General features: G+C 37.6%; 1 protein-coding gene across 2 annotated transcripts in view; it reads right to left on the reverse strand.

Moving 5' to 3' along the window:
• Window positions 1-15,420, reverse strand: part of PARD3B (par-3 family cell polarity regulator beta) — a 489,342-nt gene that overhangs the window by 352,340 nt on the left and 121,582 nt on the right. For both annotated transcript variants that reach the window (XM_012727531.1, XM_012727528.1), the window contains exon 12: window positions 8,552-8,667. In XM_012727531.1, coding sequence (XP_012582985.1) covers window positions 8,552-8,667 — 116 coding nt within the window. The remainder of the gene's footprint in view (window positions 1-8,551; window positions 8,668-15,420) is intronic.

Below are 15,420 nucleotides of genomic sequence, written 5' to 3' on the forward strand. Positions count from 1 at the left end.
GTGATTACATTACTACACTACTATCTCTGTAACTGCTACCCTTAGTAACATAGTTGAATCCCATATGTTCCAGGTACTAGTGAATCTTTTTTTTTTCCCCCAAAGATAACTTTTTTTTTTTTTTTTTTTAAAGATTTATTTATTCATACAGAACTGGGGTACAGGCCAGAGGCTCAGGGGCGGTGAGAGGTTTCAACAGAGACAGAGTGGGGAGCAGAACAGGCAGATCGACGAGGTACACTGCTGAGGGAAGCAGCGGGCGGGTCAGGAGAGGTCTGGCTCGCCATGTGGTCTCCTCCGGGGCAGGCGGCAGGCGGGAATCGAACTCTTGCGGAAGTGGCCTCAGATTCTCAGTGCTGTGCTTTTAACCCGCTGCGCCACCAGGGAGGGCCAAGATAACTTTTTTTTTTTTTTTTTAACAGATAGGGGTAAATTAAAGAGTTGTGACTTTAGTCATCCATTCAATAAACAGTGAACAAAAGCAACTATATCTTAGGTATTTGTGGACTCAGGTGAATGGGTATAATTGAATGGGCTGGAATGTGCTACAATCTTTAGGTAAGTCTAAACATACAAAGTAGGATGAGAGTGTAATTTCTACCCATCTTTTTCCAATTAATAGCAATAATAATCACTATGACAAATTATTCTTGAAAGTACATTTCTTGAAGTATATTTCTTAAAGTATGCAAAGAAATAAAGCAGAAGGAACAGCACCCTTGGATTTTTGGGGACAGAAACTTGTCCTTTACATAGAGAATCATTTTTACACCTTTGTTCCCCACCCAAATAAATTTTCCTAAAAATTTTTCTAAACTTACTAGTTTCCATGTGACCATCTTGCTTTACTTAGGCTTGTGTGATTATATTAACAAAATAGGCATGTGAAGACACACTAACAAAGACAAAGAATGAATCTATATCTTTTATAAAATAACAAAAAATGCACACACAATGATTCCTTTCCCTAAATCTGGTGAAATTTGCCTCTAAGATTTCATAAGTTGTTTAAAGGTATACACCTATCTTTTCCTCATATACTAAGTGCGCCACGAACCAGAATTCAGTTTGTCATCACTACCATATCCCTAGATTTCACAGTTGTAAACTTGATCTACCATCTGATGTGGCCATCACCCCTTTATATATTTGGGGTGCAGATTCAAATAGCTAAGGGGAACTCTCCTATACATCTCAAGTAATCTCTCTTCCAGGCAAGATACCTTTATTTTTTTCAACTGTTTTTGATAGAACACTATTTCTAGACCTCTCCTCAATATCTGAAGTCATTTTTTTTCTTTAGTAAATTATTGTACCAAGAATTAAGTATTTGATCAATACTGTATAACCTCACCAGGGTGCAATGAAGTATTTTCTCCCTTGATCTGGTAACACAGAACTAGTCTTGGTATAACCATGTCAGGCCAGTAGTAACACTGATATATTGTCAATAACTAGGTTACATATAACAGGTCTCCTAATCCCTCTGTGCAGTTGACTTCTTTAACCTTGACTTGAGGACCTGGCCTTTATCTTCCATAAGTCTATAGAAAACCAACTTACATATCCTCAGTTTTCAACTTTAACTGAATTTGACTCCAGAGAAATAATTGCTATGTTAACATTTATCATTTATTTGAATACAGCTTTACAAACTATTTACCCAATAAGAATGAGAACATTATCAAGAGTTGAAAGTTTTTCTTTTCACCTACAATACTGCCTCGCATTATAGTCAGTATCCAGTAAATGTCTTTATATATTTGCATCATTCTTTGTTAAATTGTATCTTCTTCAACTCTGGAGAAATCATTTGAATGCTAATTCTGTCAACAACCAAATATATTATTCAACTCTCTAAGATACTCCTATGCAAATGTAGGTAAGAATGTAAGTTACACACATGCCATCTTCATCCAATTTTGTGATATCTTATTAGAATATAATGAGATGGGCCAAGTAAAGCATTGAATAATAGTAAAGGATACTTAATTCCTTACAGGGAGATAATGAACTTTAATTAGCACAATTTGGGAAAAGGCATTCCAACACTATTACCTACTATTTAGTTTGGCCCATGAGTTTCAATAAAAAACACACTGAACTGACTTTATGAAGGTCGATGGGAATCAACATCCCTGATTCGTCAGCCTAAACATCCTACCAAAGAGAGAAGGCAACAACAGGGGGCTGCTGGTGACCTACACTTTCCCCCTTTTAATTTCACAAATAAATCCTCTGAGGATGCACACTAAGATCACTAGTTTCACAAGTTGTTTCTGGAATTCATCATCTTTGTGAAAAAACTGGTAATTTGCTTCCTGTCCTTCAGTGTGAGGTCTGTTCTTCATAATTTCTAATAATCAGGACATTAGTTTAAAAATCAGTCCTTTTAGAGAGCAGGTCTATGAACTGTTGCGACTTCCATTTGAGGGCAGTCATGCTTTTTGAGCTTGACCATCATTCTCTTGCATGCACGAGGATAAAATGCACAGGAGCTGATGGCTCTGCTCTCCACTTGTCAGCTGCTCATGCTCTGAACAATGGGCCACTTCACACACTTCTGTTTCGCGCTCTAAATATAACTTAACTGTTGGACTCTTACAGGTTTTGCAAGCTGTTTATCTCTTCCTGTATTTATCCTCTTCCATGATTTTTTCCTTTTCTTTCTTTTTATCATTTCAGTCTCTCTTCCTCTTTTCCACACAGCCAAGGTTATCAGTAAGTTTTGGAAGCAGCAACACTAGTATCTTAGATGATTCTCCCTTTTCTTCCTCTCTGAGATAAGTTATCATCCTAAGGTCAGAGTTTCCTTTTAGAAATTGTTCCTTAACTTTTTGAGTTTTCCTTTCCTGTTGGGGTTTCAGTCTGGATGCATGTAGCAAGCATTATTTGTTTCTTTTGCTATGGAATCCTCAGTATTGAATTAATTTCTGGCAAGCTGTGGGTACTCAATAAACAATTGTCTACTGAATGAAGAACCATTTTCTGGAATCCCTCAGTTTGACTTTGTAAAGCTTAGGACATGTACCTCACTATATTCTTATACTATCCGTTGTCTACTAGAGAGAGTAGATAATTTCTTTTACTCTTACCACTGATTCTCTACAACTAAGTTTTCTTATTTTTTTTTGGTAAGTCAAAGTTCTACATCTTAAATAGGAGTACTTGATTCAGCATTCACCATTTTTAAAAGTATTACTTGTTGATGGATAATAAAGAATATCAATGCAAATCAATAAAATCTTATTATACACACACACACACACATAATTGCATTTTTGATAAACCAGGTTTTGGTGATAAGAATATATAGTTTTACAAAAATCCTCCTATGTTTTCAGTGTTCAGGATTTTTGCCTTATTAATAAGAATGTATGTGGAAATACTTAATGACATAAAAATTAAATCAAAAAAGAAAGTATTAGAACAGCAAAGTGGAGTTAACTTACTTTTGGCAAGCTCATCTTTGCTCTGAATCTAGAGCTACCTGGCTGCTCAACAGGAAAGCCTGACATGGATGAAAAGGTTGTATACAAAATGTGACCCAACTATTTACCATCGCTGATATGACAAACTAATTGAGTTATACGTTACTTCAACTGTGGACTTGTGGGTATCTATAAACATTTTTTATATTCAAATACATTTATACTAAGCAACTCACAGAAAGTAAAATTGCTGAATCACAGATCTTGTAAGAAAATCAGTCCATTTATCATTTTTGGCAGAATCATTCAAGACACACATACTTTTTAAAGTGTCCTAGACATGGAATGTTAACAATCTTCTTTGTCAGGAAACTTCCTAAAATTGCATCTGAATGTCTCATGCATCACTTTAAGCTCATTTCCTCTCATTGAGCAGGGGCAGGACAGCTGGCCAGCATCTTCCATCTGCTCTGCCCTCGATTTTCTCCTAACTATGTTATATAGAAAGCTTTTCCTAGAGGGGAGGGGGTGCCAATCTGAAAGAGCAAACTCTTCTCTCTCTAAAAAAAAAAAAAGAAGAAAGGAAGAGAGAAAAAAAGGGAAGTGTCATTTGAAACTTAACTTTGAATGGGGCTGGATGCTCGGTCAAGGAATTAGCCAAAATATTGAAGCGTCATGCTTTGAATAATTCAGACTAATTCTTAAATGATATTACTGGTTCATAAAACACCAGGACTGGAAATTAAAGATGTTTATGCCTCATCAACAAGTCTTTGAATATAACTCTCTGGCATTCTGCCAACCAGGGCAGCTCTTTGGGGGAGAGACCCTATGCCAAAGGCCAAAGAGGCAGCTGTGTTATTCAGCTCCTGAGAGCTTCCAACTCAACACCCACATAAGCTCAATTATGAACAAATTAAAGGGATCCAGACTGAACATTGTAATTCTGGTAATTTAAATAAATAGAGGAAAGTCTACAATTAGAAGGAAAAGATTGATTTTCTGGAAAACCCAGAAAATGACACCCTAACCTCTCTGAGTAAGCATAGTTACATCCAATTATTTAAAAACAAATTGCCCTTTATTCACCACTTTTGTCTTCTAGACTGACTTAAACATGGCCATGCACACACAGCAAAAGTATCCCCAAACTAGCAAGGCAGAATAGACTTTACAAAAAGTCTGTAATGGATATCTCAGAGCTACTGACATTGAGTACAACTATAACTAGAGTTTTATACCTAAGTATCAGAACATAGAACATGCACTTTTCAAAGTGCAGCAAGAAATTCAGTCATTCAGAAAGAATCAGTGACTTAACATTAGGCACTCTATTAATATAGCTCACTATATTAATAGAATAAAGAATAAAATAAATATGGACATCCTATAAAGGTCCTTAACATCACTTAGTAAAATTAAACATGTACTCCTGATTCCATAAAATGAGCAAATTTAAAACAAATTTTAAAAAGCTAAGAATACATAGAAACTTGCTTAACTTGTTGAGAACATCCTGCCAGAAATCACAGCAAACGTTATAATGAATGGATCCTATATTCACAAAACGCACAGTGGAAGCATCCATATCTAGTCTTTCAATCCATTTCCATGAGTTGTTTTAAAGTTCATGTAGGTCAATAATGCATATGAAGAGGCAATGAAATTTTGCCAAAGATGAAAAATCAGAGGAAATTTGTTCCATGACTTATCAGAATAAAATGTGATGGCTGATATTGCAAAAAGGTGATATTGGGATAGAGCACACTAATACACAGAAAATGTTGAGATCAATTTATGTATGTAAGAGAATTTATTACTCAACGTGAGTATGTATTAAGTTAATGAGGGAAGGATTGTATAAATCATTAAGTTTTAAATAATTTGCCTATTTACCAAGAGAACAAAATTCCTAGCCAACATACCATGGGTAAAAATGTATTTAGAGTGATAGACGTGGAGGGGGGACCCACACAACTTTGAATGTACTAGAATAAGGTAGGTAAAATAAAACCCAAAAGTCAGGAAAGAAAAAAAAAAATGGAAATATTCGACTAAAGCTAGAAACTAACTTTGAAAACTATCAAAAATTAAAAAAGACCAATAGTAGATTACAGGAGCTATTTGCAATATATATAACAATATTCTAAAGATGAAAGGTAAGCATTCACAAATTCAAACAAAGGTTGTAATATATAAACCAATCAATCCTAGAATAGGAAATACTCTCTAAAACAGGTAAAGAACACATCTCAAACTCTCAATTATATCTAAATTCAGTTGACAGGGCAAAATAAACTCAAGGACCCTCCCTAGTGGCACAACAGGTTAAAGCACAGCACTGTGACACTAGACACAGCCACTTCATGAGTTCTATCCCCGGCCAGGGAGGTGTCCCATGTGGTGCCGCAGACCTCTTCCCACCCATCCGCTGCTCTCCTCAGCAGTGTACCTCGTCGATCTGCCTGTTCTGCACCCCACTCTGTCTCTAGTTAGTCTTCTCACCATCCCTGCACCTGTGGCCTGTACCCAGTTCTGTATGCATAAATAAATAAATCTTTAAAAAAACAAAAAGTAAACTTAAAGAAGAGCCATTCATATTAACGCTATACAACTGTTGTAGAGAGACACAACAGTCAGTACAGACATACATAACTGGAGAAGCAAATGGATTGTTTTCTAGAAAGATATACAAAGCCAGCTATTTTTAAATATTCAATATGTTTGTGCCTGGACTGGTGGAAGGAGATGAGGATGAGAAGGCTTTCTTTTGCGCAATCAAAATTTTCTATCTTTAGAAGTATAAGTGAAAATAAGTAAATGATACCCACTCAGCTTTAAAAAAACTTAAACATATGAACAATGACTCATCAACTTCAACTTCTACATGAAATTTAACTTTAAAACAGCAGTTTAGATTCAGTAAAAAAAAAGTGAAACAAAAACAAAGAAGAAACTGATGGAGTCTGGTAGCTTTTGAAGATTACTATGAATTTTATAAAGGAGGAATATAATAGATTTTATCATTCTATTATATCACATGAACAGCTATCTTCCTAAGTCAAAAAACAGCCAAATAACATTAATATGGTGTTCAACTTAAATGCTTCAAAATTTTTTTAAACTGTTGTGAAGTTGGGTCTTGACTTACTCCTACAAGTCTCCAGCTGTTCTAGCAAATACATATTTCTTACTTTGGCCCAGTGCTATATGTGGAAAACTAAAATGATAATACTCCATTCCTGCAGTCAAACAGGAAAGACATTTCCAATGCTTACTGTTTGTATATCATATACATTTATTCCCCGAGAAAAGCAACACATTGAGCTCACTCAGTTTTTTTTTTTTTTTGGGCTAGAGGATCAGAACAGTCTTAGCATGCTGACCCTCAGAGCATTCTGCAAGACCATTAGTTTTAAATTGGCATTAGCTGGAAAGGACCAAACTTTGATGGTTTACTTTAAAAATGTTTTTACACCATATTTACCACCTCTGCTGGATGGTACATTTGAGTCAATACTTTCTTGTTCAGAACTTGTGTCCTGAAGAAAATAGCTCATGACCTCTGCCAATTATGTAAACTGACCGAACATTACTATTATTGCTGTCATTTATATATAAGTACAATAAAACACAATGGGTGACTGCCAACCATACAGATTTTGCAAAGGCTATTTTAATTTCAAAGTGAAAGCTCATAGTTTTCAGTAACAACAACATAAATATAAGTGTTGGTTCTGATCATGATTTAGGTTTTATTTTTTATACGTTTCATACTCTTTCATTCTAAATGAAAATGAATACTCTGTTTTCCTTTTGCAGTGGTTTTTTAAAGAACTTTTTTTTTAATGACATGAGGAAAGTAGGAATGTATTTCTCCCCCCAAATTGAGAGAAATTTCTATTTGTCTTCTTCATAAAAGATTGGGAAGATAAAACAGAGGTTGTTTATTAAAGCACAGTATAAAAATAAATTGCTCCTTAAATTATTAGTGCTAACTTAAATCACTACACGTTTTATTTCTTTACTTGTCAAAGGTTTTTGCTTGAGAAAATACCCTTTCTGACCAGTGTTCAACACAGCATCCTGGTGGAGCTCTCTATCCATCTTTTACTGCTAATGATTAGCATAAAGGTACCCCAGCTATCTAGTTAATTTATAGAAGAGAGATTCAATTTCTCTTGGTTTGTTATGACTGAACATTTTTCTTAACTCCTGTAAATGAATAACAGATAAATACTATTTATCAGATTGTTTTGTAGAACACACAGTTTTGATTATTCTATTTTCTTGTTACTACTAATGAAATATATGTCTCAGGAAAAAAAAAAAAACATTAGCAAAGCTTGCTTTTTAAGCATCTTAGCTGTAAGGAAGCAAAGAACATTTTGTTCTTTTAGCCACACTGTTTCCAAATACTTTTTTGTTCTCCCAAGAGTCCATGGAAGAGCAGCAATTTTCTTGAGTATCTGACATGTTTTCAGGGGTCTTGCATTCAGGAGGTAAAGAACACAGTTTGCAGGGACTCCCTGCAGCTAATCCAGAAATTTCCTGTGGTGTCCATAAACTCAGTAAGATTGTTCAGGCATGGACCTAGGGTCCTTTGCACTCTCAATCTGGCAAATCCAGAGATCCTTCTTCTTTCTAGGGAGCTGGGCATTTAAAGATATGGATCTTTGGTACTGCTCTATCTCACCCACTGCACACAGAGATGGGCAGCCCCATGGAAGAGGATTTATTTACCCACATTATCTCTTAGGCCCTCAATGGGTCTGTACAGAAGAAGTGCAAACACACTGGCAGAAGTGAGAGCACAGGTACAAAGGTCCATGAGTGATGGCATTGGAATACTCGAGAAGGAATAATCATATTTTCTTGACCTATAAAATTTAAAAAATAAATCATTTATCTCTCCTTGAAAAGGAGGTAATTACGATTAAATGTGTAAGAGCACACAGTTGGAGGAAATGTGTAAGATGGACTGACAGTTATCCCCTCCTCCAGGTTCAGGAGACCTTGCCCCTTAAGGTGGGAGTTGAAGGAACAATGGCAGGACATTGAAGAAGATAGATGCGGTGAGGCTGAACAGCTGACCTGGATGTCACCTCACCCTCACTTACCAAGGTCCATGCTCTTTGAGGCTTTCAGACTCATCTGTTCAGGCTGCCTGGCTGGTGTTACACATCTGAAGTTGATGTGCTGATCTGGAAAATATACTGCTGAATCCATCCCAGGGCTGAAAAAAAAAAAAAAGTCATATTATTTATATTATATTTAGGCTTAGGATAATGATTTTTTGTAAAGAAAGGTGTTCTATTTTTTTTTAAAGATCTTTTATGTATTTATGCATGCAGAACTGGGATATAGGCCAGAGATTCAGGTGTGGTGAGAGGGTCACTATAGTCGGAGTGAACAGGCAGATCTGCAAGGTGCACTACTAAGGGGAACAGAGGGTGAGACCATGCCACGTGGTCACCTCTGCGATGGGGACTGAACTCGCACCCACGCTGCCACTGCCAGTTTAGCAGTGCTGTGCTTTAATCCGCTGTGCCACCAGGGAGGGCCCAAGGTGTTCTCCTTTTTAACACAGCACCCATTTCTCTCTTCTGCAGGTCCTAACTACACATTTTTGATCAACTCTTGAATCTCAAAAGTCTTTTATGAGAGGCAGCAACTTTGTTTTCATGCATTTTATCCACTCTACAATTCAAATAAAATGTTCTCAAACTAGTACTATGTTTCTTTCTTTCCTGAGTTGTGCTAGTTAGGCTCCTGCTGTACCATATGTGACTTTAAGTGGGGAAGTTGAGTCTGGAAAGCACCAGGACTTCAAAGGATGCCCCCACGTATCAGAAGAGGCTCAGAGTAGGCGAAAAGATCCCTGGTGCACAGCATCAACTTCCTTGAAAAAGAAGGGCAAGGTCCGACTCTTTTTTTTTTTTTTTTCTTTTAAAGATTTATTTATTTATTCGTACAGAACTGGGGTACAGGCCAGAGATGCGGAGGGTGAGAGGATTCACCAGAGACAGAGTGGGGTGTAGAACAGACAGATCGAGGAAGTACACTGCTGAGGGGAGCAGCGGGCGGGTCAGGAGAGGTCTGCTGCACCATGTGGTCACCCCCGGGGCAGGCTGGGATCGAACTCATGAGGAAGCGGCTTTAGCTTCTCAGTGCTGTGCTTTCACCCGCTGCGCCACCAGGGAGGGCCCAAGGTCCGACTCTTTAGGAAGAGTATCCTGCTGAGTGACCTAGGGCTGAAGCAGCTTGGTTTTCTACCTCACTTCAGTCTATTTTCTAAAACTAATATTAATGCTGAGCAGATCGTTTGTTCATCAATAATACCAAAAGGAAATAACAGGAAAAACACAGTTGACAATTTAGACACCAAATACATCAAATGCCCATTATAGGCTATAATATTGCAGTCAATCTCAAAGAATTCTATTTCTGTTGAATATTTTATTTATTTTGTTTGTGGATGGAGGGGATTATAAACAGAATTACAGACTATACCTTCTTTCTTGATCTAGAAATAAATTATATTCAATATTTAAAGTATTAAATTACAGCTACTTTTTCCCTTGGTAATCTCCTGTGTTTAGAAAGTAAATATGTTTGTTCATTTCAACATAATGACCCTAACCTTAAATACAGGAGAACTCAAATCAAGTATCCTAGGTACATAAAGAACTGAGATTGCATTTTTTAAACTGGGATTTGACACTTTCAACAATAAAATAACAAAAAGATTATTATGAATGAGAATCCTAAATTATATGAGGATCTCAACTGCTTAAGCGAATATGTCAAAATAAGTTTAATCTTTTCCTGAACCTCATTAGTCATGCATTTAAATATTGCCTTGTAGCAATATTGAAATTAATACGCAGCGAAACTACTTTTGCTAAAGGAGTGAGTGAATCTCTATTGTTACAATACAGTCAGTGGACGAAGTGAGCAACAATGCCAGGCTGTATAGTGCCCCAGGGCACAGACACAGAGCATGACTGTCAGGCTCTAAATACCAGTCCTGCTACTTACTAGCTTTGGGGTAGGGGTAGAGAGCCTGACAGCTGCTCTGTGCTTTACTTCCCTGATATAAGATAGGCAATAAATCTATTTTTCAAAAATTTTAAAAAGGGTCCTCACCGGTGACACAATGGGTTAAAGTGCACACTGTGAAGGTGTCTACAGTCACTGCAGCACAAGTTTGATTCCCACCCAGGGAGCTGACCCACATGGCACAGCAGACATCCTGTCTCACCGCTGCTCTTCTCAGCAATGGATTTCAGTCAATCTGCCTGTCCTGCTCACTAATCTGTGTCTGGTGAATCCTGTCACCCTCCACACCTGTGGCCTGTACTCCAGATCTTGTATGCATAAATAAATCTTAAAAAAAAATTTTAAAAGGAAACTTAAAAACAACAAAACAAAACAAAAAAAACAAAAAAGACCTAAATAGAATAGGTAGAATGATACTTCTTATCTCACAGGGTTTGAAGAGACAGCATGAGCCAGGGCTTATACGTAAGGGGAATAGTAACTGGCACTAATAGTGTAAGTACTATGGGATCATCTAGCAAAAAGTAAGCAGATCAATAAACAGGCCTGTCTTTACTCCCCAAATTACTATGGTGTGGTATAGGAGTGAGTTATGCTTTCTACAGTTTGTCTCCCTGTTTTTTTATCAGACCCTCAGGAGGGTCTGTGCCTCAGCACTTTTCTCTGCTAGTAGGATGCACAGAGAGGTGTAATGGTTTGGACATTGGGCTTGAGAGGGAGACACCAGGTATGTGGGCTTAGTTTATTTGTGCATAAAATGATACCCATAGAGTGTATAACATTTTCATAATAATTGAACAAACTATGTTAATACTGAAAAACACACAGAAAGAGTTCAATAAAAATAAACTATTAAATATTTTGTTTATCTCTACAGGCTAAAGAGGTCTTTGAATGAGGTCCTCAGGCACTCTCCAGTGAAACCAAAATCTCTTGAGAAATTTAGATAAACATTCTAGAGTTATGAAACTTTTGGGTGAGGTGGTTTCCCTTGGTGTCTGGATACATCCCCAGTAGATGACCACAGTGCAAATAAAAACCTATTAGATGTGGTGTCTAGTGGTGGAAAAATATGCCCATTGTAGAGAAAACTCTGACTTTATGCTACTGACACAGGCCTGGCATAATAACAATAGCGTAATTGCTACAGCCAATTTTAAAGAAGGATTTTGAGATGCTCCTGTGAACATGAGCTTATTCCTGAGCCTTGATGTTGTAGAGGCACTAGCCTTTAAATGTGCTGTTTGACCTTTATTTGCACTTAGTTTTTCATCCTTTGATCTCCTGTGATGATGTGGCTTTAGTGTCAGGAAGACTCATGGTTTTCATAGAATCAGAGCATTTAAGAGCCTGAAGGCACTAAAGGTCATCCCATGCAAATCCTCATCTTGCAGATAAGACAGTGGCTCAAAGAGGAGGCTGAAGTTCCAGGTCACACAGCTGGCCAGTGGCTAAGCCAGAACCAGAGCTGTGCCTTCCTGAGCTTTGCCCAGAGCCACAGATGCTTTGGCTAAAGTGATGTTCAGCCAGGGGCACAAGCTCTTGGCTGTTCCTGAATTCACAGAAATCAACCCTCTCTTTGTTAGTGTAGGTCCTCTCCTCCTCTCATGTGGCTTGCATGATATATTAGCCTTTGTTTCAATAGATGGTATAAAAGAAAACCAAGAGTTAGTCAACACAGATGCCACATGCTATAATCAAAGTCTTCATGCAGGAGGTTTAGGACCAACATAAATATTTCTCATTAAAACATAGATTGCACTGCATTAAAAGTGTTCTGCTCCAGGCAGACTATGGGAACTTACCCAATGAGTGACATATTGGTTAACCCACTTCATTACTAAATTAAACATGAGTGAACAGAGTAAGAGTAAAAACATAAATTTTCCTAAACTCTTGTTAAACCATTATCATTATCTCCATCTAAAAAATACAAAGTGGCAGTGATACTTGCCTAAATAAATAAATCTGTCTTAATAAAGTGATTTCTTTCTATAAATATGAGATATAACCAAGGATGATAAAAGAAAAAAAAAGATGCTTTGTGCATAGGAAATTAATAAATATTCAAATTCATGTATGTATACATATATGCATATAATATATACATATACGCATACCTCAGAATGTCAATTAACTTGATCACCGTGACATATATGTCTCTTACCACTATTTTGAATATGATCAGGTTTACACTTTGACCCTTTTCATGGAAGAACTTAACTTGCCATAGTACTAGACAAAACTAAGGCAAGATATCAGGTTGGTTAAATATTGAGGGGATTAAGTATAATATGAGACATGACAGGATTTGGGCCCATTTGACCATATAGTGCACTTAAATAATGAGAGAATTAGCAGTAGTGAATTAGTTAATGTGAATACATTTCAGACACGTAGTTATACTAGTAAAATAGTCTATAATTTTATAATACCTATTGAAAGTTTTTGGAGTGAGTGACTGACACGATGATTAACGATAAAATACGACATATTTTAATTTTGAAGAGACTTAGCATGTGCTCATGGCTGAGTGGGCTGTGGTGGATGCTTTGGGAAGCTGCAAGTTGACAGCAGGCCAAAGACATGTCTCAGATAAAGGCCATGTTTTCAGCATGAACAACCAGGGAATCTATCAAATAGAAATGATACTCAATGTCAAATTATGCTGCATAATGAATAAATAAGGATAGCATGAGACATATGCCAGTGTCCTGAGTATGGTGACAAATCAGGAATGGGAAAGACATAGAAGAGCCAGCAATGAAATTTCAAGGAGAACTGTCTGAAATAAAAAGACAGGAGAAGAAGATTTTGAGGGGCATGCCAAAAAAAAATTATGTCTGATGCCTCAGGTGTCCGTGAATGATTTCCAACAACTGGTTCCTATGAATGAGAGTAGATGCAGGTTAGGTAGATGAAAGAAAGATGGGGGCGGAGGAGAAAAAGACAAAGAGAAACAAAGAACAGAGAGGATCAAGCAGGAAGATATGAACCAGTCGGGAATAACAAATTTTGTCTAGGCTGCAAATAAAATTGAATATATTCTGACTGCCTTTGTTTAAATTCTTCTTGGTATATCACATTATTATTTATATACATATTTTAAACTTTCTCTAATAATCTCTAAGATAATGCAAATATTTTAGTAATAGCATTCCCCCCCCCCCAAGATCAAGGCCGATCAATTTTTTGTTCCTTATGCAATAATAGTTTTCTGTTTCATAAGACTGGATCCATCCCTAAAGCACCACTTTTCCCTTTTAGTGTTTTTTTTTTTTTTTTTCTTTTGAAAGGCAGTCTCCTTTGCTTAATCCTGCTGGCTCCCTTCCATTCCTTCCTCCACCCCAAGTTTTACACACCCAAGCCCAGCTGCGGCTGGTCACCTAGGCAACACAGCAGCTTGCAGGATTGTGCAGGTCAGAGGATCCCAGGAGGGAGAGATTCAAAGCAACAGATTTGTTCTTTCTATCTCAAACAAGACTTTGACTCTGCTCCTCTGGTCATGCTGCAACTTCACGCCAACTCTTCTCTGCCTGCCAGCTCTCAGACTGGTATCCTGGTCTATTACTTCCCTTATCCACTCCATACTCCAAACTAATTTTCTGAACCTGATACCATCATCACCCGGCTTGAAACCCTTCAGTGCATTCCCTGTTCTCCAGAGAGGCCTGGAGTGGCCTGTTGATTCCTCCCCAGGAAACCATCTGCTCCTGACTTACTGAACACACCATGCATCTCTTCTCTCCCGTAGCTTGGTTTTCCTAACCTGAATTGCCCTTCCCAACACTTCTCTTTCAGGCAGGTTCCTTTCTGTCTTCCAAGAGATTTTTCAAATCCCTTCTCACTGGTAAACCTCACACCCCAGACAGTTTCAAAGTCTCATTTTTCTGGGTTCCAGCAGTGTTTGGTATCTAATGACTAGACAGCTGCTTCCTGATTATCTGTGCTTCTGTTTCTTCAAGGAGACAGTGCTTTCCTTGAGAACAGGAATGCTTCCATTCCATTTCAATATCTTCTACAGAGTCTAGATCACTGCACCATAAATACTTTTGAGTGGACGAGGAAGCAAATGAGGGATGTAATGATAAAATCCTACAGAGCAGAGAAGTCTAACGTCTGAGAAAAGGTCTTACTTTTTAGGTACTAGGAGTTCACTATTGGTGTCTAAAGGGAGCAGTTCAAGTAAGTTAATGACAACAGAAGCTTAAACACTGGGTTTGGGGAGAAAGGGGTAAAAGGAAATGGACATTACTGACTGATAGAGTGTAATGAAAATTTGCACAATGCTGACTTTTATCAAGATCACAGAGTAATATACTTTACTAAAAAGGAAAGATAGAAAAATCTGGCAGGACACTGTAGTAGCCAAAAAGGCAGATGTTAATTCCCAGTAATCTATCTCTGCAGGGTTTCTGAATATCCTCTTTCACCTGAAAATGTCTCACCTAAAAGTTTGTTCCTGTCCTTTCCAGCACAGGTCCTCAGTTACTTTCACTGAAATTGCCCCAGAAGGCATCCAAAGTGTCTCTGTCATCTAGAAGATATTACCCTCCTCTCCCTCCCCCATTTACCTAATTCACACTATAGTCACCGAGGCATGGGATTTAGCATGCTGCTGTCAGCTGAAATCTCTACAATAGGATTTTATGATCTACTGAATGATAGCTGCTGTCCTTATTCTTGCACTAAGGCTTTTACAGTACACACGGTGCAGTTTTCTTTCCAACATCCATGCTCTCCCTTCTCTCCCCACTCTCTAAAGTTCCCTTCCTACTTGGGACACCTCATGTCTGCCTCCTATTCAGTGCAAATGTCACTTTCACGACCTTCTCTATCTATCTGGAAGCAAGCTCCACCTCAGAGGTCTAGAACACTTTTATCTCTGCCTTCTAGTAAAAGTCACTTTGTATCTTGGGGTCTAGTT

This window comes from Condylura cristata, unplaced genomic scaffold, assembly GCF_000260355.1.
Source record: "Condylura cristata isolate star-nosed mole 26May11 unplaced genomic scaffold, ConCri1.0 scaffold00002, whole genome shotgun sequence".
NCBI classification, from domain to species: domain Eukaryota; kingdom Metazoa; phylum Chordata; class Mammalia; order Eulipotyphla; family Talpidae; genus Condylura; species Condylura cristata.